The sequence below is a fragment of the Caretta caretta genome, chromosome 20, assembly GCF_965140235.1.
Source record: "Caretta caretta isolate rCarCar2 chromosome 20, rCarCar1.hap1, whole genome shotgun sequence".
NCBI lineage: Eukaryota > Metazoa > Chordata > Testudines > Cheloniidae > Caretta > Caretta caretta.
This window is the reverse complement of record NC_134225.1, coordinates 743,055-767,025: the sequence shown is the minus strand read 5'-3', so window position 1 is coordinate 767,025 and position 23,971 is coordinate 743,055. Positions and strand designations below refer to the sequence as shown.

General features: G+C 43.3%; 1 protein-coding gene across 2 annotated transcripts in view; it reads right to left on the bottom strand.

The window, feature by feature from the left end:
• The window catches only part of SCN8A (sodium voltage-gated channel alpha subunit 8), a 164,172-nt gene that overhangs the window by 84,693 nt on the left and 55,508 nt on the right, over positions 1-23,971 (bottom strand). For both annotated transcript variants that reach the window (XM_075121579.1, XM_048831660.2), the window contains exon 2: positions 9,395-9,724. In XM_075121579.1, coding sequence (XP_074977680.1) covers positions 9,395-9,670 — 276 coding nt within the window. In that variant the 5' untranslated portion in view covers positions 9,671-9,724. The remainder of the gene's footprint in view (positions 1-9,394; positions 9,725-23,971) is intronic.

Genomic DNA, 23,971 nt, shown 5'->3' with positions numbered 1-23,971 from the left:
AAAAAAAGCCACAAAGGTGGTGGGGAGGGGCAGTATCATGGGGTTCACTACTCACCGCTGGCACACCTCTTTGTGGCTCACCTGAGAATTAGCTCACCACTGCTCTGGCACCCCCTCCTTCAGTCACTTGTCCTGTTGTTTGTCTCTCTCTCTTTCCGGACTCAGGGTGCTCCCTCTTCATGTCTTGGCCCTCCAGCCATGTCGCTATAGTTGTCCCCTTCCAGGATATCAAAATCCCATTGGATGACTGCCCCCTGCTCTAGGTTCCAGCCCAGGGACCCTACAACCAGTAGCCAAGATCTGCTCTGTCTCAACCCTTGCTGCTACATCCCTGGGCTGCTTCCTACTTTGCCTCTACAAGGCTCCTTCTTTATCCTTCTGTGGGTACGCCTTTCCCTCAAGGCCAGGCTCCAGGTGCTGGGTTTTCTCCTTTCTCTCTCTAAACCCAGAGAATAACTGCAAGGCTTCTCACTACCACCACCCCTTACCACCACCTGCTTTTCTTTGTGCCTCCCCCAGCCGGCTTCATCAGCCCTGACCCTCCTCCAGGTGCCGACTATCACAGAGTTAATTGGCCCTTTGAATCTAGACAGGCCTTATGAGGGGCAGACATCCCAGCACAGGCAATTTCTATTTTTGATCATAAATAAACAAACAAACCCTATTCTCACACACAAAATGGGACCATTTTCAAAAACGAAAAACCTCAAATTTTTGAGTTTCTAGTTTTTTAAAAGAATTTTCCCACACCTCCTTTAATATAACCTTTCCAGCTTGATGCAGGGGGTGGAGAAAATGACACAAAGGACCAAACCAATAGATATCAAATGCAGTATTGGCAAGGGAGATCATGATGACTACTGGCAGGGCCCTGGACTGGGAGCTTAGAGATCTTGGTTCTATTCCCACCTGGGCAATGACCTTCTCTGTAACCTTGGAGAAATCACATCCCCTCTTTTTCCCTTCCATTTGTCTATTCAGATTGGAAACTCTCTGAGCCAGGGACTCTGCTTTATTGTGTGCCTGCACAGTGTCCAGCACAATGGGACCTCCAGGTACACCAATGATACAAATAATAATAATAAATAAATCAATAATAATAAACCCTGGTCACTGGGAAGTCTACATTTATGATTCCAGGTGCCCTACTGTAATTTACTAACTCTAACAGGGTGCCTGGTAAGCTCTTAGGTAAGTCTCCAGATGGTGCAGTGAGTAGGGTGAAGGAAAGAAAAGCCAAAGTGTTTGGTAATTTAAAAACTAGTCTGAATTTTTTTTTAATAGTGCTGACTACTTAGAACTTATCAATTTCAAAATGGCTGCATGTACTTAAAGTGGTTTCTGGTTCAGTTCCAAAAACATCTTTAGGACCTTTTAAGCCATATTGCTCATTGCCTCAAGATCTGCAGAGGTGAAGCTCAGAGACAAGAGTCATGTGGAGAAAGGCATTTTGCACAGAGGTACCTTATAGAAAAATTGACTGCTCAAAAATCTCAGCTGTTCATTTTTTGAGGTTTAAAAGGAACCATCCATTTTAATTATTTAATGTTAGGGATAGAAATTATATTACATGGGGGAAAACTGGACATTTCTGATGTAAAAGGAATGGTACCATAGGAACAAGTTTAATTAGAAAACATTAATTGTTTTAAAATAACTTTAGTGATTTGCAGTACAGCCCATGATAGGTGTTATATTACAGTGCACAGATAAGATTAATAAGATGGTAAAAAATAATTCCAGTTACATGCAGGTTTAAATTACTTTAGGCTTATGCAGGTTTTAAACAAAGCACTCCTAGGATGGACTACAAAAGCAAGACAAGCGCAGGCGGATAGGATTTAGGGGAGGAAGAAAGGTTTAATGAAGAGTGTGGAGAACTCATGGAACTGCATTCCCACAGGTAAAAATAGAGCGGTTGACATTAATGTCAAGTTTTACCAAGAGTGAGTGATAAGGGCTGCCCTGCTAGTGGCAATGCCTGTGTATGTATTTCTACCACATCTGTATTCAAAAAAGTCTATCTAGAAATGTGCACTAAGAGGAATTTTAACACCCCACAGGCTGGGGAATGATACAGCAAGTGAAAAGAAAATACAAGAGTCTTTTGAGGCTTTTGACACAGTTCCACATGGCATTCTCATAAGCAAATGAGGGGAATATGGTCCAGATGAAGTTACTATGAGATGAGTGCATAACTGGTTGAAAGACCATACTCAGGCAGTCGTTATCAATGGCTCACTATCAGCTTGGGAGGATGCATCTAGGGAGATTCAGCAAGGGTCTGTCCTAAGTCTGGTACTACTCAACATTTTCATTAACAACCTGGATAATGGAGTGGAGAATACACTTATAAAATCTGCACATGACATCACCCTGGGAGATTTCGGTTAGATATTAGGAAAAACTTTCTAACTCTAAGGATAGTTAAGCACTAGAATAGGCTTCCAAGGGAGGCTGTGGAATCCCTACCACTGGAGGATTTTAAGAACAGGCTAGACAAACAACTGTCAGGGATGGTCTAGGTTTACTTGGTCCTGCCTCTTGAAGTCCCTTCCAGCCCTACATTTCTACAAAAGTTGTTTTTAAGCCTTTTTTGGCTCTGAATGATGTGGTTCCTATATACATCAGACAGCTCATTTTCCAGGCACAGCATTTGTCCCTTTCTTCCTCAGTAAGGGTTAAGGACAAATCTTCAGCCACATTTTGTGCTTCTTCTAATCTTATTTAGAGCACAGGGTTGGGGATTTTTGGGGCGGGGGCGGAGCTGAGGAGAGGGGGAGGATCTCGTGAAATGTTTAAAATTATTTTGCCTTTCAAAGAAATGCTTCTCTAGAGAGATTTTAACAAAATAAAAGCAACATTGAGTAACAGCAGCCCAGGAGACCTGGGTTCAATTCCTGGTTCTGCCACAGACGCCTTGTGTAACTCTGCATAAGGTACTTCATCTGTCTGGAACTCAATTCCCACATCTGTAGAACAAGGATGACAACCCGTCCTTTGTCCCACCTGCCGTCTTGTCTGTTGACATTAACAAGGTGGCACTGTCTCTTATCATGTGTGTGTAGTGTGCCCAGCACTAGGAAGCTCTGATCTCAGCTGGGAGCTTCTAGGTGCTACTGCAATAGTAGGAATATAATTGTTATATGAACAATAATGTCTCATGAACAGCTATATAAAAGGCAAACATTGCAGATATGACCTCGTCTCCCATTAGCCCCGTTCCCAAAGCAAGCTGGGAAGAAGCGATCAGCCTAGGTTAACTGGGCACCAGTCTCCCACCCTCTGCTGTGATTATGAGAAGATAGTGACGACTGGTCCAGGACCTGGATTCTGCTTCCCAAATTAAAGTGGGTCAGACAGAGAGACCCTGGGGAAACACATTAAACACAACAGCCCTGGGAAGGGATGTTTCTTTGGAAACTCAAGAGACCAGCTCAAACCTTATGCTTCATACATCTCCCCATCTGAATGTTTCACTGCATCCCCCACAAGGCATGGAGAGCCCAGCAGCAGCACTGCGAGTCTTTTCTGCCATCACCAGCATGGAGATCATAGGAGGAGGGTCCTTGAAGCACATGCTGCAAGTGGACAGGCCTCCCTGACTCATCTCACATATCCCTTCACTACCTCCCAGTTTCATACACTCACTCATGGTGACATTTTGGGCAGGACAGCTTCATTCCAACAGGGCATGTGACTTGATGCAGATGCAAATCACTTTAGTGGCCCATGCACATTAGTGAGATCCTCAGGTGCACACCTGCAAGTCACAGGTGACCTTAGCCAATACATTAGGTTTTGCCACCCAACTCTCATGGGCTGGGCTTCACAGTTGCTGAGCACCCATAACTCCTGCTGATATCAATCTATATAGATTCATATATGGTCCCCCCATCCTGATAGTACCAAAGTATTTATAAATAGAAAGGACATTACCAGGGTCTGTATTTCTTTTCTTTATTCCCAGCCAGTGGCCTACAGGGTCCACAGCCCCTTAGAGCCAAGCCATGATCATCATGCTCAGTTATAAAAAAACACCCATGGGACGTGCGAATACAGTGAACAACATGGCCTCCAAAAGAGCCATCATCTGATAAGAACTCTCCAGCCAAACTTGATGGGCAGATTGCATAAATAAAACACAACCAACCATTAATTCAAGTGACAGCTAAATGCCTCCAAATTTTGCATTGGAGAAGGGGCATGTGAGAGGGGCAAATAATTAAAAAAAAAGACCCACAGACTTATTCCCTGTTAACAGGATACGTTTTCCAGAATCTGAACTCACTTCCATTATCCCATTATTCACTGAGAGGTCTTAGACCTGGGCTCACCTCAGACTCTGAGGTTTTGCAACTTAGGCCCCATTTCAGCAAGATACTTCAGCACATGCTTAACATTAACCCTCTGAGTAGACATATCGACTTGAAAAGGGCCAAGACTTCACCCACTGACTTCAGTGGGACTGCTCGGTTCACAGGCTGTCTTCCTCCAGGCCCCAGGGGTGTTCAACCCGCCACTCTGCCTCAGGCCCCGCCCCCACCCAACCCATTTTCCCAAGCCTCCACCCCCACCCCGCCTCTTTCTGTCCCCACTCCACCCCCACCTCATCTCTTCCCGCAGAAGCTGATCATGGCAGGCAGTAGGCTCTGGGAGGGAAGGTGAGGAGTTGATTGGCGGGGCCACCGGTGGGTGGTGCTGGGAGGCAGGGGGGTAGACTGGCTGCCAGTGGGTGCTAAGCACCCAATAATTTTTTTTCTGTGGGTGCTCCAGCCCTGAAGCACCCATGGAGTTGGTGCCTATGACTCAGTTACTTAGGCATGTACTGAAGTCCCTTGCTGAACTGGGACCTTGAAAAGCAACTGTGAGTTCACAAAATCTCACCCCTCATATAATTTTAAGCCATGTTTTCCCACACACCCTCCCCAGGGTGGCATTTTTCTAGCTTAAAGGGAAGTCCGAGCTATATATTAGGTACGGCTACCCAGAGAAGCTCAGAAGTCACAAAGTGGGCCTATCCATAGCAGGTAGACCATTTTTTCTTTTACAATCTTTCTGTCTCCCTTCTTTGATTCTCTGCCTCCTTCCTGCAGTGCTTCTGGGTGTGTTCCATGTTGCCCACATTCTGCTAAAGGTAATATCCACCTTGTCTCTCTAATATCCTGGGACCAACATGACTACAATGACACTGCATACACGATACATACTGTCATGTGGGGAAGCTTTCAGTTTCTCCTCATTCATTTCAGCTGTTGACATCATTTGATATACAGGCCGTGTCTGGGGTCTCAAGAGCATGGATGGGAAAGGGTATTTTCAAGACAGTTTTAGGTAAGGAATATTTCCCCTCTTGTGTCTAAAATCCAGTGGAGGATGGAGAAGAAAGGGCACCAGGGACAATGCAACTTAATGACCTGGTGCTTCCTCTCATGGTAAAGATAACCATGTGCATTATTATTATAGCATCTCTCTTCCAAGGATCTTCAAACTCTTCATAAAAAGAGTAATCACTTCTCACTCCCATCCCTGTGGGTGGGAGTGATAAAGTTGGCCAAGCAACGGGAAAACGCATTTGCAAATTCTGATTCACCATTCAGATTGATCATATTACTGCCCTTTTTAAACTTAAAAAGAAAAGGAGTACTTGTGGCACCTTAGAGACTAACCAATTTATTTGAGCATACAGTATGCATCCGATGAAGTGAGCTGTAGCTCATGAAAGCTTATGCTCAAATAAATTGGTTAATCTCTAAGATGCCACAAGTACTCCTTTTCTTTTTGCGAATACAGACTAACACGGCTGTTACTCTGAAACCTTTTTAAACTTGTTTTCTCTTAAAATTAGTTTGTGTTCATCCCTTTGACTGTTTGGAAATATGATGTTACCTGCCTGAATCCCTGTATGCACACATGAACAAAAGTATAAAACATCCAGTCAGAAAATGGAAACTTCATATTCCTCCAGTGACCAATCACACACAACTCAAAGTTCTCAGTTCATGGAGAGTCCCAGAAACTGCAATTTGTTCAGATAAAATCTTCACTGGTTTGTGCATGAATGGGAAAAAGGGACTAATTGGTCCAATAAATTGTGCTTATGAGTAAATAATTCACCCAGTTCTAGTAAGAATCATCATCCCCATTTTACAATGGAAAAACTGGGGCACAGAAAGGTGAAGTGATTTGGCCAAGGAATGCTACTCACAGATCTAGAAACAGAACCTAGGAGTTCTGACTCCCAGTGCCTCGCCTATAACTATTAGCCAACTGGATAATGAGAAGTTAAGATTCTCAGTTGAATGCTGACAGTAATCAAGATTACCACTAGCTACAGCTGTTCCTAACACAAGGGAAAAGCAACCATCCACTGTGGCACCTATGTATGCTGTGTACCTAGCATTAAAAGAAAAAATCCATGTTCTAAAACTGTTAGGCAAATGCTGGAGAGTGGGGGGAATGTAATCTGGGCAAACTTCCCACTATTGAAACAGATCTGCAATTTCTGATGATTGAGAGGGCTTTTCTTTTAAATGAACTTAAAAAAACTTTCTGTGGGAAGCTCTAGAGTCTTTGGCTATATGAAGAAATGATACACGTCTAAATCTTAACATTCTGAAGTGGATGCAAACGGAAAGAGCCAATAAATAGGCTGTCCTAGTATTTATGGGAAGAGAGAAAGGTTCTTTGTACAGAGCAATAAGCATGAGGTCAGCTGGGCTGTAAAAGCTTGTCATTGATATCTAGAACCTTCCCCTCCAACATCTGCAGCTGTTCCCGTTGCAAAAAGAGTTTAGATTCTCTGCATGGCATGTATGCTGAGTTTGCAGAAACTCTGTATGTGGCTATGCACAGAAATCCCAGCTTCTTTTTGGGGATATGACAGAGCATCTCCAGATTTATTTCCAGACAAAATGTTATTTCAAAGCTGCCTTTTCAGATAAAAAATTAACATTTCCCACCTTAAAAGATTATTAAAACATGTTTTCTTTGTGGTGCTCATCTGCGATTCCTTCCTCTGGGGAAGTACTGGGACAGCTTGCAAGGTTCTTCCCAAAGCTCTGAAGGGTGGAAGTCCACATCACACTTTCACTCACTACTCCACAATTCCAGTGCATCCCTTTCCAACCTCTATCTCACTTGAAGACATAGAATCAATTCTCTGTTGGCCTGCGCCTTGTGCAGTCATTCACTCCAGTGAAAAACTGGTACAAAATGCTCCCATTGTTCAGGTTTTTAATAGCATTTTTACCCACTTTGCCCAGATCAAATTACTGCACTAGGCCCAGGGAATAATGAACGGAGCCCCTAAGATGCATGCTTCCACATTTCCAAACTTTCCACACTGAACCTATTTGACAGAAGCTCCACCACTTGGGAGGAAAACCTGGATTATGTATTTTAAGGATTCTTTCCACACAACAGGATGAGGTTATAGCGCTGTGTATTTGGAATATAAAAATCCAATCAGCTGGAAATATTTCCCAAGGATTATGTACGTTCGTACTTACCTGCCAGAGCAGAACCCTCAGGAAGATTTTGTAAGGGCTGCATCAACACTTGCAAACTTCGTGCCTGGCTCTCGGCATCACTGCAGCTACATTGGTTCTAGCACCGATGCAAGCACTAGTGTGGAGAGGACCTAGATATTCCCAGTACCATATTCTGCTCTGCACTAGTGCTTGCATTGTTATTAGCAACTGAGGCACAGAAGCAAGCATTAAACTTGCTGTTGTAGATGCAAGACAAATTATGAGGTGTATCAAATTTTTAAGGGCCAAATCCAATTGACCATACACATGTGAGTAGTGTGCTTATGCTCACAGGACCACTCACATGAGACAGGTAAGAAAGATCTGACACTAAGACAAAAGCTATAAAATATGTATTAAGTAGCCCATAAGAAGTTACTGATTTTACATGGCAGTTAACTGATCACCTCAAACTCGTGTAAAATCACTGACCAATATTTATCTCGAGCAGTTGCGATATAAACAGTCAAATTTCCATCTTCCCAGGTGAAACCAGAATCCCAGGCTGCATCTTTCCAGTAGATTTCCCAGTTTATCCAAACTCTGACCTCCATGTAAGAAAGTCACAGAAATCAGAGATAGAAAAGATGCTTGGTATTATGTTATCTAGTCCCCCATGCAAGCCAATGGCAATGCTCCCCTTCATTGAACAGGATTGTTCACTGCTGCAGGGATGCTGGAATAATTGATGTAGTGGGGGTGCTGAGAGCCACTGAACCGAACTGTAAACCCTGCATATGATGGAAACCACATCAAGCCGGGGGGTGTGGCAGCCCTCCCAGCACCAGCACCTCTGCACTGCTGTACAGTTACTAAAACGACTTCCCTTTGGAGACTGTTCCATTTCCTAGCTGAGTCCACCATCAGGAAGCCCCTTCTGATTTATAACCCTCATTTTTCCCATTCCTACTTTCATCCCTATGACTCCTTTTTTTTTTTTTTAAATCAACCTAAAGAATTCCTCTTCTTCTGGGGTGTCACAATTCTGCCCCACCATTCCATTCAGATCAGAGGTTGACTGTATCCCATACAAATAACTAAACCTATCCCCAAGAGAAAAAGTCTCTTCCACCACCATTTGCAGACCCCTCTTTAATCGAGACAACACAGCTTTCTGCATGAATTCTACTGTCCTGTGTTAGGGTAGCAGCTGCCATTGGATTTACTGCAATAACAACTCACATTGCTTTGAAATCTGTAAGGTGCCAACATCATCCCAAGTGTGAGTTTTCAGAGCCACCTGAGAAGCAGACCACTCACCAAATATTATATACATAGATTTTAAAGGGCAGAAAGAACCATTAGGACCAGCTAGTCTGACTTCCTGCATAACACAGGCCACAGAGTTTCATCTAGTAATTCGTGCATCAAGTTTATGTCATGTAACTGATCTAAAGCATATCTTTTAGAGAAGACATTAATCTTGATTTAAAGACTTAAAGTGATGGAAAGTCCACCAGATCCCTAGATAATTTGTTCCAATGGTTAATTATCCTCACTGTTAAAAAGCTGCACTTTATTTCTAGCCTGAATTCATCTAGCTTCATTGAATCTCATTCTGTTTTGTCAGCTAGATTAAAGAGTCCTCTGTCAGAAACCTTCCCATGTACGTACTTACAGACTGTGATCAAGTCACCTCTTAACCTTCTCTTTGATAAGATGGATAACTGTTCTGAAGCTTCATGAAGGACAAAAGCAATGTTGGTTAAATACAAGGACAAAACAGTAAGTTTAAAAAACCACAAGCCTGGCACAAAGATTCCATTCCCCCTCACCCACATTACCAAGGTGGCTTCTATCACCCAAACCTGCAATTCCCTAAGAAAAAAGTGATTTTAGTAACATCTCTCCTGCAGACTCACTTTCTGGGTCAAATAATAAGGGTCAAAGTCCTCCAGTGGTACAGCAACCAGGCCTTTCGGGATGTCCCCATAGATGAAAGGCAAATTTTTCCCTGCCTCCAGGTCGCTGTTAGGTTTTGGTTTGCTGTCGTCATCGTCATCCCGATGGCTGCTGTCTTGCTTTGGACGCTTCTTCTTCTTTTCCTCTGCAATACGCTTCTCAATGTTAGCCAGAGATTCTGGGGTGAAAGGTTTAAAACTATCAGGGCCTGGTGGTGCGAGCAGCTGCGCTGCCATCTTTTCATCCTGCAGCAGCTTCTTTAGTTATGTTGCACCCAGGACAGGTCAACTCTGCATGGGATAAAACAGCACAGACAAAACAAATAGTAAGTCACTGCACTAGAGATGGACAAGTACATTTCATGGGGAACCAATGATGATTCATTTTGGCCTTGATCCTAAAAGCCCTTGCACAGCAGGATGTACAAGGCTGATGCACTCCGATGCAAGCGAAAGCCACGAGTAGGAGCAAACCAGGGCAGGCACTCTGTCTCAGTCTGCTGCATGTCAGACCCCTCATTCACAAGTGCACGGGGCAGAAGATGGTGGTGGGAAACTGGACAGGTCTAAAGATGGATGGGTTTAAGTATGTTTCTCATCATGCTAACAAAGTTCTTAGCTATGTGCACCCTTCTATATCTTCACTCATGAGTCTAAGCAGGAGTAAATTGGGGCCAGCTTTTCAAAAGCTCAGCTTGTTGGGCGCACGTTGGGTGCTCAGCTCTTTTGAAAGCCTGGCCCTCAGACCCTATTTGATACCACTGAAATTAATGAAAAGTTTCCCTATTGATTTCAGCGGGCATTGGATTAGGCCCCTAGGGAGTACTCAGCAATGCTCGTTAACGCAGGATTGAGTTCTCCTACACTCCTCAACATGCTCATTACTTATTATGTATTTATTTGTGCAACACTCCACACCTCTGCTGTGCAAGATCAAATCTTATAAACCCTTTAATTACACACTCAATTAATGGGCTTTGGGGGCAAATATTGTCATTTATGCCTCCCAAATTTTTTCATTTTTAAAAAAGGACTTTACAAAATATAATCGTAATTTTAAAAAAACATGCAGCTGTTTAGACAAAAACATCCCCACTGCACCATTTTCAGCCCAAACATTGCAGTTTTGTGCCAGTGCATGAGAACAAGAAAAGCGAAGCAGATTAAGTACAGAAGCACAACTGACTAAGGCCCCCGAACCCTCAAGCTGCTACGGTGGGGAGCAAACCCTTTGCACCCACACAGAGCCCCAGCAGACCTGCTCATAGCAGCTTGTAGGATCAGGGTCTAACCAAGTTGCCATGTGCAAAGCTGAATGAGTTGTGGAAAAAACAAAAATCAGCACCACTGGCTTTTTTTTTTTTTCTTTTAAAAAAAAGTGTTTAGGATGACTATTAAATTTAATTTGTGAAATAACTACAAAAATATACCACAAGGGCATTGGTGAAGTTTGTCAGATGGATTTGCCTTGAGATACAATCCTGTATTCAGTAAGTTTTGCACTGTCCCCACAAAGAGAGTGTTTATAAGGTATTAAGTGAACTCAAATTTAAAAGCAGACAAATAAAAGGGGGTAGCTAGAAAATCATTTTGTCTGGATCCAGTACTCCTAGAAAACCCCTGAAGTTTTACACCTTTTGCCAGTCCTTTGTTTGAGATTGAGCAATAAGAATGTGTTGCAATTCTGAGATAAGGGGAAGATGTCACTGATTCCAGCTTTTCACACTTGGGAAGAGGAGAGCAGAGGAATTCTAGAAACCTTGCACTGATGCAACAGCACTGCAGCATTGCAGGCTGGACTACAACAGAGCATAGACACTGCTTGGTGCTTAAGGGAGGAAACCTGAATATTGAAGGGGCATAGAGTTTCAAGAGGAAAGACAAAATTGTCACTGGATGTCAGACACAGATTTACATATGAAAGTCATGCACACTATTGGTTTGTACATTTAAAGACTACGGATTGCCCAGGAAAAGACAGAGATCTCGTTACCCAGAGACACAAGCACACAGAGTTTTTTTTTACAGTAGATATTTAATGCCAGGGACCTCTGAATAAAGAATGACTTTCATGTTCCTTGAAATCAATGATTGCTCTAGGGCCGAATCATTATGATTCAGCTATTCCAGCATGAAGTCAGTCACAGACAGCCTGCGCAGTCCTCGGCTTTGAAGATGTACCTGGAATAACTTCATCCTGGCAAGATTCCCTCAAATCCAATGAGGTCATCAAGATGGTGGAACGTACTTATTCATAAAGGGCAGGCTGGAGCATTTTGTGTCCAGCCCTGAGCAAGGTCCACTCTCACAATGCCCCTTCAGGGGTTTCTGCCAGGGAAAGTGAGTGTCGTAGGAGTGGGAGATGCAGGGGGGTGGAGAAGGAAGGAAATGGTATACTCAGATAAAGCCCTTTTCAGGGTGGAGCATAATCCTGGCTGGTGAGACATGGCTCCAGGTAGTCCTCACCCCTCCCTGCGAGGAGCATATGCCACACGGTCCATGTGCTCCCTCAGCAGCTGAATGCAGGTAGCTAGGCCAGGAGGGGAGGGGAAATCCTTAACCCCACACCCTCTTCTCACACAGGCTACTCTGCACAGCCATGCAATGTTGAGTTAAATAATAAGAGTATCAGTTTCCTACTTTGATAGTGTTGTCACTTACAGAAACAAGCCAACCTAGAATGTGTACAACCAATTATGGGTTCACTGATCATGGAGATTTTACCAAGTAGTTAAAGCTGGAGGTAACAATTTCCTGAGTAAATTACAACATCTGATTCTCTGGCAGCTCCTGCTTTTTACCTCAGGATATAATAGTATTTGTATGGCTGAAGTTGCCAGCTCGTGTGTTATTTGGTGTACACCTTAAAGCTCCAGCTTCTGAAGTCCTGTGGTTAAATGAGAATCTCAGTTTTCAGCTAAAAAAAGTTAGTTTCTAGCTCTCTGGTCATGAAAAAAGCTTGCAAATGTAAAATGTGAAGGCTCAAAAAACAGAAGGCAAATAAAGAACCCCGTATGTATTAATTCTGAAAATCTCACGAAGGCAAGCCAATCTCATGCTTCTAATATGCTTGAGGCTGGAAAAATCAAGTCAAGTGAAAACTGAGAGGCCAGATATGAGCCTTCATATGTTCTTAAAACCTCTGTTACCATCCCAAACCCACCCTGCCTCCCACCATACTCAGCAACACCAGCTTTTGACTCCCTCCTCGCAAACGTAATGGGAACAAAAACTAACTTGGCTGCCTTACTTAATGCAATTGTTTTCTTTTGCGCAATGGGCTTTAGTGCATGGACCTACAACGATATTATCTGGGGTGTTTGTGTGTACCTACTAATTACCTCGACTGGGGGCACTCAGAAATAGAATGTTTGTCATATAATCTATACAACCAATAGCTAATGGAGATTCTTGTTTCGTTCACTTGGCAGGAGCCTATGTTCTGGAGCAGAGGGCGAGGGTCAGGCTTAATCAGGTCTATCCTTGTCATCGCTGTGAAATTCAATGTAGCAAAGCAGCATAGCAACAAGCATGAATTTGGGCCCATGTATTGGTTACAGTATCTGCGCAGGATCTTTCTTCTGACTACATATGTAGCACCATCTTTAAAACAACAACAAAAACTCTTTCTTGCTCATTTATTTGGTGTGTATAGAATCACACCAATTTCCACAATATGAATTATGTGTTATGAATTGCACAAAGCCTGAGTTTTGTTCATCCCGCAGCAAGGTTATTTTCAAGATCTTTGAAGCTGCACTCAAGACAAAAGCAACGCATGCAAATAAATTCTTCAATTTCTTTTCACTTCCACATAGAACAAGAGGGATCTACTGGGTCTATCCATTAGAAACCTGGAGGAATTGGGAGACTGGAAATCAAATTCTTAATGATGCTGAAGTAATTAGTATATTACAATGGAAATCATTAGGGGACTAAGTAGCTCATGCTACTGTAACAGCAGAGAAACAGACTTCACCTAAGTGCTTTAAACTAGAGCGAGGCAAGTTTGAAAACTTTGGTTCAGATTCAGAAATTGACACAAACTTCAGATTCAATTATTATTTGTATTCTAGAAATGCCTACTGCCACAACACAATGGGCTAGGCCCTGCACACAGAGAGATAGTCCCTTTCCCAAAGCCCTTACAATCTAAGACAAGATTCAATGTTCTGGTTCAACCCACCACAGAATTAGGCTGTGATCTCTAACTTTGGGCTCAGCTACACACACTTTTTGTACTGCTATATTGGTTTAGCAACAGACATAGTTTAAGTGGTCTGACCCACATATAAAATTGTGTCCATGCTAAGGGCTATACCAAGTTAACTACATTGGTATAAACCCCGACTCCTAACAAATACTTAGATGGTATAATAATGTGTGTAGACCAGGCCTTAGATACTTATATGGCTCCAGGATCCTAGCACCTCACAATCTTTAATGAATTTACCCCCACAGCATCCCTGTAAGGCAGGGCAGTTCTAGTATCCCACTTGTACATATGGGAAACTAAGGCACAGAGGGTAGGTATGTGTACACAGCAGCTGGGGGGTGTTTCTCAGTGTGAATAAACAGACTCACACTAGCTCTGCTCGAGTGCAGTACAAATAGTGTGGCCAGCAGCTCTGTGCACATGTTCTTTCCTTTTATATATATAGAAAGTAGGGGTCTGTTTCCTTTATATATTTGGGGAACAGAACCCATATATCCTGAGCCTCAGTTCAGTACTTTAACCACAAAGCCTTCCTTTATTTATTTATATATATAGACCATCAGCCCAGGAGCCTGTTTACCCAAGTACATTTAGATGGTATAGTGAAAAGTACGCCGCTAAAAGATCAGACAGAAAGATGAACAGGTGCTGCCTAAGTAGCAACTGTGCCCTCTTCTACCAGGCTGCCACATTAGTGCATCTCCCCATCTGTTCTGCAAGGACCACCACTAGAGACAAAGAGAGTGGAAGGTCTACAGGACTTGCTCATTGCCTAACCCCCTCCTCCCAAAGGGATTTGATTGTGCTAGGAACATTTCTATTTTGGAAACAACTCAGCCACCCACAATTTTCACATAGGCCACTGATATCTATGAGATAGCAAGGCCTCTCAGGCACTGTCTGCCTGGCCTAAATCCAAACCAATTTCATTACAAACTCCCTGGATCCTTCCATCTTTGCCACTGGGCTTGCTTGTAGTCTATAATTCCCTTCCCCAGCAGAGGATACATACTTTGCCATCAGCTAGATACTCATGCTTAAAATGTCTCTTGTGCTTTTTGTAGGAGATGGGGCACTGAGATAGGTGTCCAGCATGGGTCATTCCATTCCGCCTCCCTAAGTTCCCCTACCTACAATGGTAGCTGGACCTGCACCTCCTGGCGACTGTTAAGAGAAGGACAGTGGGCAAAGTGAATGCACATTACCCAGTCCAAATCTAATAATGGGCCAGTGCTGCAAAGCCACTGCTCTATCCTCCCACAACACAGCTCTACTGAGATACCTGGGACAGCTTGGCAGGTGGTCTGCTGCAACTGGAGCTTATCATGGGAAGTGCGCTCATCTCATTGTTACCATGATTTGTCATTGGTACCATCTGTGTGTTGCATTCACTTCATCTGTCATATTATACTTGAAATGCAAGCTATTTGGGGCAGGCGGTTATGTGTATGTACAGCACCTAGCCCAGTGGGGACCCCTCGGCACTATCACAACACAAATAAATAATGCATCACTTACAATCTGGCCTAGGATCATGACTTTCTATGGGTTTTGATGAAAAGCATCTTCATAATTAAATGCAACTTACAAATATAGAGAGTTATCCCTTGTAAAATGAGCCTATGCAGGTCCAAAATCCCCTGCAGTAGGATGTTTAAGTGCATTTCAGTAAGGCAGAGCATTACCAGCTGCATCATGCCTCTCCAACCCACCTTTGACTGCATTCTCCTCTAGTTACTTCACCCTGCCTCTTAGTCCTTCCTACACTCTGAAACCAGTACCTGGATATGTAAACAGAGATCTCATTTGACTCTAAAACCACCTCCCCATGAGGAAGTTAATTGAACGTATCTCCCAACCCCACCTCAGTTTTCAGCTGCAGGTCCAAAATCTGAAGATTAAATATTCTGCCTCATGTTATTTCAGAGACCACCACACTCAGGGCCAATGTTCCCTCTAATTTTTGACCGGCCGTGTGCACAAAAAATTTCTTTTGTGCAAATTTTTGTGCGCACAGTGTTTCGCCGTGTGCATGGGGTTTAGGATCTGTGTGTGTGCACGCACACGCACACAGCTTAGAGGGAACAGTGCTCAGGGCCTGACTCTCCATTGCCCTGCCCCTCAGGCAGTCATCCGCACCAGTGCAAGTTGGGTATAAAATGCTACCACTTTAATTTGGTACTGTTTTGCACTCACCTTGCACTGCTGTGTCTGCACAAGGTGCAGGGTGATGAAAAATCAGGCATCTATCTTTAAAAAAAAAAAAAAAAAAGAGAGAGAGATTTGTGAGAGTCCTCTGGAATGGAGCCGACAGAGGAGAGCAGCACAGAGTTGTATCAAATCATAAAAGTCAAAGGTATCAGGTCTTCCAGTTATCTTCCTGCCAGCACAGGTTTGGTTCCCATGGTACCAACTTGTCCAAGACTACTTTCAAGCAGTGGTGTTCCCATTGTTTCCCATAGAAGAATTTTCCTCCAGACTAATAGATCTAATTAACAAGGATATTTTTCCTGGACATTCAACCTACTATTTTCCTTTTCTTAATTTCACTCCATTACGCTTAGTGACAACCCTCTTTGCAACATGTTACACAATTCCCCTCCCCTACACCATGCAAGTATTTGTACACTCCCTGTACATCCTCCAGCTCTTTAGTCATACTGTGTCTAGATAGGTACGTAGCTTCCCAATCACCTTAGCATTTGAGCCCTTCCCAGATAGGCCAGATCTTCAAGGGTAAATCATCATAGCTCCATTGATTTCAACAGTTATTTCCTGTGAAGGAGGTGGGGAAGAGGAGGAGTGGGGTTATGATCTTTTTTTGCTTCTTTAAATAGAGGGTCTGAGAAAGTTTCTTTCCCCATTTAAAAAAAGAAAAAGTTACTTAGGTGTGTTTTTATTTGTTTGTTTATTTTTCAAACACAATGTAAATTCTAAAAGTCATGTCTATCCTTTTTGTCTAGAAGATTTTTGGGACACTAGAGAACCAGGAAGTTGATAACGTCAGCGACACCAAGCAACTGAAAGCAGCAATGATTTTTGTTCCAACTGTTTAAAACTTGGGGGTGGGAGAGGTAGGGAGAAGGTTGCTGGTTTTTCTTTTTTGTGTAAACAGCTATTTAGCTCAAATGCATGAAAAACATGCTGGACAAAAAGGCATTTTTATAAACAGATTCAAATACCCACATCCATTCAACTGAGCACTGAGAAATCTCATAGTCCATATCAGAGACCTCCAAGTAGCCTTCCAACCAAACTGGACTCGACATTTCTGATATTTATCAGGTAAATAAGAAAAGACTCCTTTAAAAAAGAGAGCCTCTTTATATATCATAAAGAAGCAAAAAAGTCCAAACCCAATATTTTAGCCTTTTCCAAGCCTCCTTTATAGAACCACACAAGCATTCTCATGTTTTAAAAACAAAAGCTCCTCTAATGTACTCGACAGTGTAACATTTGTATGCACTTCATTACTGACTTCCCCGAATACCATGAAACTGTACAGCAGCAGAGAGGATCTAGTCTACTTGAGTGGCAGATAAATATACAAGGCCTGATTTTAAAAAAGCATGGTAACTCAGGCCTCTTCCAAAAAAAAAAAATTAAAATTAAATAATATATAGAGATGCATGCCTGATTTGTGTACACAATTACACCAATAGTAGCTGGAATTAACCAGCTAATCTGATAAATGGCTATTTTAAAGCAAAAATTCACTATTTGTACTTAAAAATAAGGTGCACAATTGCACACAGCTCTGGACTCCCTATAATCAGACTCAGGTTGACAGATAACTATTGGCTCTACCATCCCCTAGGTCCCTCAACCTTCTTGGGGCAAATTCAGGTAGAAATAGATACACCTGCAAAGTGTCTGGCCCGAATCCTTGGCTTGTGGGCAAGGCAGGCAGCATTCATCTTTGGTTGGATACCCTCCTTCCTAGACTCGCCCTACAGCTAGTCTCTTCTAGTGGAGCAGAGCGCAGTCAGGATCTTGGATTAATGGCCCAACTTTTGAGTGGCTTGGGAACTTTTCAATTCTAAAGTTTCCTTTTGAATGCCCCACTCCACATATAAGTACATAGAGCCACTATGGCTCCATTGTGCAGGGAGAGGTAACAGGCCATTGACAGTGGGAACATGCTGCAGATGTGACAAAATAGTTCTTAACCAGGGGACAATCCTGCATGGAGGAAGTTGGACTGGATGAACCAAGACATCTCCACCCCTCCCCACAAATCTAACTTAGAGAACTAATGGCCTTGTCTACTCTAGACAACTGAACTATTCATAGTTGAGTGAGTTGGGTTACATGGATTTAAGCACAGAAGCCATCCTGAATGGTGTTAATGATCCCTGTGGGCTGCCCTGCATCCAGGCTAGCTCTCACCTACACAATTTTATTCTTTATGGGCCTGAACTATCTGAGAGGCCAGTCAAGATTTTCAAGAGTGAGTAAGTGGTTTAGGAGCACAAGCCCCATGGAAAGGTGATTTGTAATTAGGTCTTCACAGCAGCTGGAGGTGGAATCACCAGGTCAGGTAGACATACAGACACTACTTTAGCTTGAGCTAGCTCAGAAAAATAGCGTGGCTGCGGCACCACGGGCAGTGGCTCAGGCCTAGCTGCCCAAATGTGTACCCAGAGTGCTGGGCAGGACTGCACTCATATGCTGAGCTAGCACGTGTACGTTTACCTGACGTGGGAATTACACCTCCCAGCTCTTGTGTAGGTGTACCCCAACTCTCTTCATAGCATTTGAAAATCTCATCTCAAGTTTAGTAGAGTTCAAAAAAGGACTGAACATTTATATAGATAATGAACACATTTAGAGACAAAACAGACCTATTAATAAAGCAAAATCAAGAGCTTTGGAAGGGCTGTAAACCCTACTTCTTCAGGGCAGATTTCACTCTTGGGGGGCAGGAACCACCTTTTTGATCTGCATTTGTACAGGGCCTAGCACAATGGGATCCTGATCCATGACTGGGGCTCCTAAATGCTACCATAATACAAATAACAAGCCACCTTTAATTAATGGGGGTTAGAAAAGGAGCTTCCCTAGGTATGGGGGCAGATTATCTCATACCTGCCCACTGCATGGTTTCTTGCACCTTCCTCTGAAGTTGGCCATTGTCAGAAACAGGATACTGGGCTAGATGGGCCACTGGTCTGATACAGTTCAGCAGTTCCTATGGCCCACAAGTATCTATCCCACAGTTTCACAGTTCAACGCGCAGAAGCAGTGTATTCTGGGAGACTTTGAATAGCCACTTGGAAGACAGCCACAGGACTAGCTGAACTAATCAACTAATCTGCACTCAGACCGGAACTAAAATAGTTCAGACCCAATATGTATCTAGTCCCGCTGAAGCACACCTCCTTCCAATCTGCACATAGCCTGGTAAGTTTCTCCAACCTAGACAAAACCTATAAGAACACTCAGCCAGAAGCCTTATTTTAAAAGCAACAAGCTCTGGCTGGGGCCTAAAGAAATTAACCAGAACAGAGGCTAGAATTTGTAGTAGAAAAGGGGAAAGCATCAATGTTTCTACTGCTGGAGGATGAAGAATTTAATATCTTGCAAATTCTAGCAAAGTGCCCTTGGCTACGTGGCCTGTGCAGTGGAATCAGTGGGAATGGTCTGAATTTTCCTTATTGAGAATAATCAAACATCAGGGGTTAAATCGTGGCTTCACTCCCATTGACTTGAACGGAGCCAGGATTTCACATTTAACATACAAAACACCTCCCCTTGGGCCTGTTTCTCTATTGCCCTGCTCCTTGTCTGACCAATCACACACTCCCCCCTCGAAGATTTAACAAGAAAGAAGAGCACTGCAGGTGAAGTCTTCAGTTACCAAAAGTTCATTATTTTCACAAGTGCTCCCTACAGTCCACTTACGGCTGCCTTGTGAAGCACTATCATAAATTATTAAAGTCAATAAAATAAATTAAAACATATTTTGAGGCAGTATCCTTGTTTCAATGCATTTGTTCATTTATTAATTTGCAAGATTCAGTCATTCACAACGTGTCTCCCTGTTGTTTGTGTAGGGTCCGCCTGAGTGAAGTTGTATATATTTCACAACTTCATACAGACACATGCATCTATGTATCATTATACACACGCGTATGCACACACACACACCCTATGGCCTACTCCTTTAAAATTAGACTGGACGAGATACTAGGAGTAAATTGAAGGGGACAGTACTCTTCTGTCAGGGAGACAACCTCTGTGGGACCTAAAATGTCTTTTCCATCTCTAGTAAATAATATATACATACTCTACCAAGGTAATGAAGCTACCTATGAGGTGAGAGGGGTGGCCATGTGGTCAGCTGGCACACAGCACACTGCGTGACCAAGAGCCTAAGGTGAACTTTGGACAAACCCTTACTTTTACGTCATGTGTCATACAATTTTTTAAGCTTGCACAAGGAAGAATATTACTCACCAGGTCCCATCTCTCTTATAGTAACTTGTGTAGATCTCAGTTTATTTACTTCTCAGGAATGAAAGAACTAGGGGCCACCAAATGAATATTAATGGGCAGCAGGTTTAAAACAAATAAAAGGAAGTTCTTCTTTACACAGCGCACAGTCAACCTGTGGAACTCCTTGTCTGAGGAGGTTGTGAAGGCTAGGACTATAACAGGGTTTAAAAGAGAACTGGATAAATTCATGGAGGTTAAGTCCATTAATGGCTATTAGCCAGGATGGGTAGAGAATGGTGTCCTTAGCCTCTGTTTGTCAGAGGATAGAGATGGATGCCATGAAAGAGATCACTTGATCATTACCTGTTAGGTTCACTCCCTCTGGGGCATCTGGCATTGGCTACTGTCGGTAGACAGGATACTGGGCTGGATGGACCTTTGGTCTGACCCAGTATGGCCATTCTTATGTTCTTAAAGGCTGAGTCAACAATGAAGTCCCAGTGAGTTTGGTTATCCTAGTCCGAGACAGACTAAGCAGAGCACCAGGCTGGACCGACCTGTGAGCCTGCTCCAAAGCCCACTGAAGGTATTGGGAGTCTTTCCAATGGGCTTCAGAGCAGGCTCCTGAGTCCTGATACAGTAATACAAGATGAATAACTTCCCCCATCCTGTTTATAAACACCTCTTTAAATTCAGCCTGTAATCCCATTCCTCCTGCTTTGCCAAAACTGAACCAATCGCTTCCATCTCCATACTGCTGCTACTTTGAGTCCCCAGGTGCCGCACCTTGCCAGGGCAATCCAGGTCTTCATCTAGCAGTGCATGAACTTCAAAGGTGCAAATCCAATCACTTCACAGACCTCAGACTGGGGGTCACTTTGGGCAGCAATCATCTTTCCATTATATACATGTACAAAGGCTAGCACAATGGGGTCCTTAGCCTGTCTACTGCAAACAGCGGGCCACTCTCCTAGCTTGTCTGCGGCTTTCTGAAGATGTTCTTTTGCTCTTAAGCTTTTAACGGTACATCCAGGTGGCTTCAGCAAATGTTGATACTCAACAGACGTGGCCTTGTTTCAAGTCAGTAATCAACATGCTGAAGAGTCTCAGCCCCACCACAGAGTTTCCAGTATCGGCTTCTTCCCATTACAACCCATTCTCAGTTCTGTTTACATGACACCCCCAGCTGGGTCAAGAATCCAAGCAGAACAATGTGGTCTGGTGTTTAGGGCACTAAACTGGGAGTCCAGAGATCTGGACTCTATTCCTAGCTCTGCTACTGACCTGCTACGTAACCTTGGGTAAACTGCTTCACTTCCTACTGCCTCTGTTTCCTCTCCTATCCCCCTGTGTCTGTCTTGCCTGTTTAGAATGTAAACTCATAGGGGGCAGGGACTGCGCAGTGCTCTGATCTCAGCTGGGGCTTCTAGGTGCAATCAAATACAAAGATATAATAATATTGATCCAGAGACACCAGCAACGTGAAAACCACATTTCCCTCTGAAAATGTATACCCACAGTTGTTACAAATATCTTCCAAGATTACTGTAATGGAAGGAGATTAATGAGAAGTAAAATATTTTTCTGTTTTTCCCCCCAAGCCAGTTCATGTTGTGTATCTGACAGCACTTTGTAGTTTCACTGTACAAACAGGTTTCAGAGTAACAGCCGTGTTAGTCTGTATTCACACAAAAAAAGGAGTACTTGTGGCACTTTAGAGACTAACCAATTTATTTGAGCATAAGCTTTCGTGAGCTACAGCTCACTTCATTGGATGCATACTGTGGAAAGTACAGAAGATGTTTTTATACACACAGACCATGAAAAAATGGGTGTTTACCACTACAAAAGGTTTTCTCTCCCCCCACCCCACTCTCCTGCTGGTAATAGCTTATCTAAAGTGATCACTCTCCTTACAATGTGTATGATAATCAAGATGGGCCATTTCCAGCACAAATCCAGGTTTTCTCCCCACCCCCCCAAACCCCACTCTCCTGCTGGTAATAGCTTATCTAAAGTACAAACAGCAATCAATGTTCTGTTGATGGTCAATTGCACTCCCTGTCTCATGCACGAGCATGATGACCTGACTCCCCTGCAATGTGCTCTGTAGGGAGCTGAGCTGCAGGCTCTGCCCAGGGCTTTCAAGAGGATGCCGCAGCAAAGCTGAAACTGAACAAGCAGCAGGCAAAAGCAGGCACACAGTAGAAGGGGAGGGGAAGAGCAGTGTAGCTCCTGCACAAACACCGCCTAGCTATCAGAAAAAGAGCAGAAAAACCCCTATATTTTTAAAAAGAGGAACTTTAAAAAATCCTGGGGCTGCTATTTAAAGGGGGCTCTATCAGAGATGTGAACATGTAGGAAACTAATCAGTCAATTTTAAAAAGATACACATTGGCAGCAATGTGCCTTGCCCAGCGTCAACAGAGCTGAGAACAGCAGAACCCAGACTTCTGGACTCCTGTCTCCTGAACTAGCCAATAGTCAGAACTGCCTTTCAGTTATCCCCAATCCCATGTGAGAACCTGGAGATTAATTCAGATGAAGCACTAAAGTTTTAAGAACGAGGAGGACTTGTGGCACCTTAGAGACTAACAAATGTATTTGAGCATAAGCTTTCGTGGGCTAAAACCCACTTCATCAGATGCATGCAGTGGAAAATACAGTAGGAAGATATAGATACACACACACACACACAGAGAACATGTAAAAATGGGTTGTTGCCATACACACTATAATGAGTGTGATCAATTAAGGTGAGCTATTATCAGCAGGAGAAAAAAACCTTTTGTAGTGATAATCAGGATGGCCCATTTCCAACAGTTGACAAGAAGGTGAGAGTAATGGGAGGGGGGGGGGTTAAATAAGCATGGGGAAATAGTTTTACTTTGTGTAGTGACCCATCCACTCCCAGTCTTTATTCAAGCCTAATTTAATGGTGTCCAGTTTGCAAATTAATTCCAATTCAGCAGTCTCTTGTTGGAGTCTATTTTTGAAGTTTTTTTGTTGTAATATTGCGACTTTTAGGTGTGTAATCAAATGACCAAGGAGATTCAAGTGTTCTCTGACTGGCTTTTGAATGTTATAATTCTTGATGTCTGATTTGTGTCCAATTATGCTTTTACGTAGAGACTGTCTGATTTGGCCAATGTACATGGCAGAGGGACATTGCTGGCACATGGTGGCATATATCACATTGGTAGATGTGCAGGTGAACGAGCTTCTGATAGTGTGGCCGATGTGATCAGGCCCTATGATGGTGTCCCCTGAATAGATATGTGGACACAGTTGGCAATGGGCTTTGTTGCAAGGAAAGGTTCCTGGGTTAGTGGTTCTGTTGTGTGGTTGCTGGTGAGTATTTCCTTCAGGTTGGGAGGCTGTCTGTAAGCAAGGACTGGCCTGTCTCCCAAGATCTGTGAGAGTGAGGGATCGTCCTTCATGATAGGTTGTAGATCCTTGATGATGCGCTGCAGAGGTTTTAGTTGGGGCTGAAGGTGACAGCTAGCTGTGTTCTGTTACTTTCTTTGTTGGGCCTGTCCTGTAGTAGGTAACTTCTGGGTACTCTTCTGGCTCTGTCAATCTGTTTCTTCACTTCAGCAGGTGGGTATTGTAGTTGTAAGAACGCTTGATAGAGATCTTGTAGGTGTTTGTCTCTGTCTGAGGGATTGGAGCAAACGTGGTTGTATCGTACAGGTTGGCTGTAGACAATGGATTGTGTGGTGTGGTCTGGATGAAAGCTGGAGGCATGTAGGTAAGTATAGCAGTCAGTAGGTTTCCGGTATAGGGTGGTGTTGATGTGACCATCGCTTATTAGCACTGTAGTGTCCAGGAAGTGGACAAAATTAAAGTTTTGTGGTTCACATTCTCCCTTTTTAAAGGCTGAT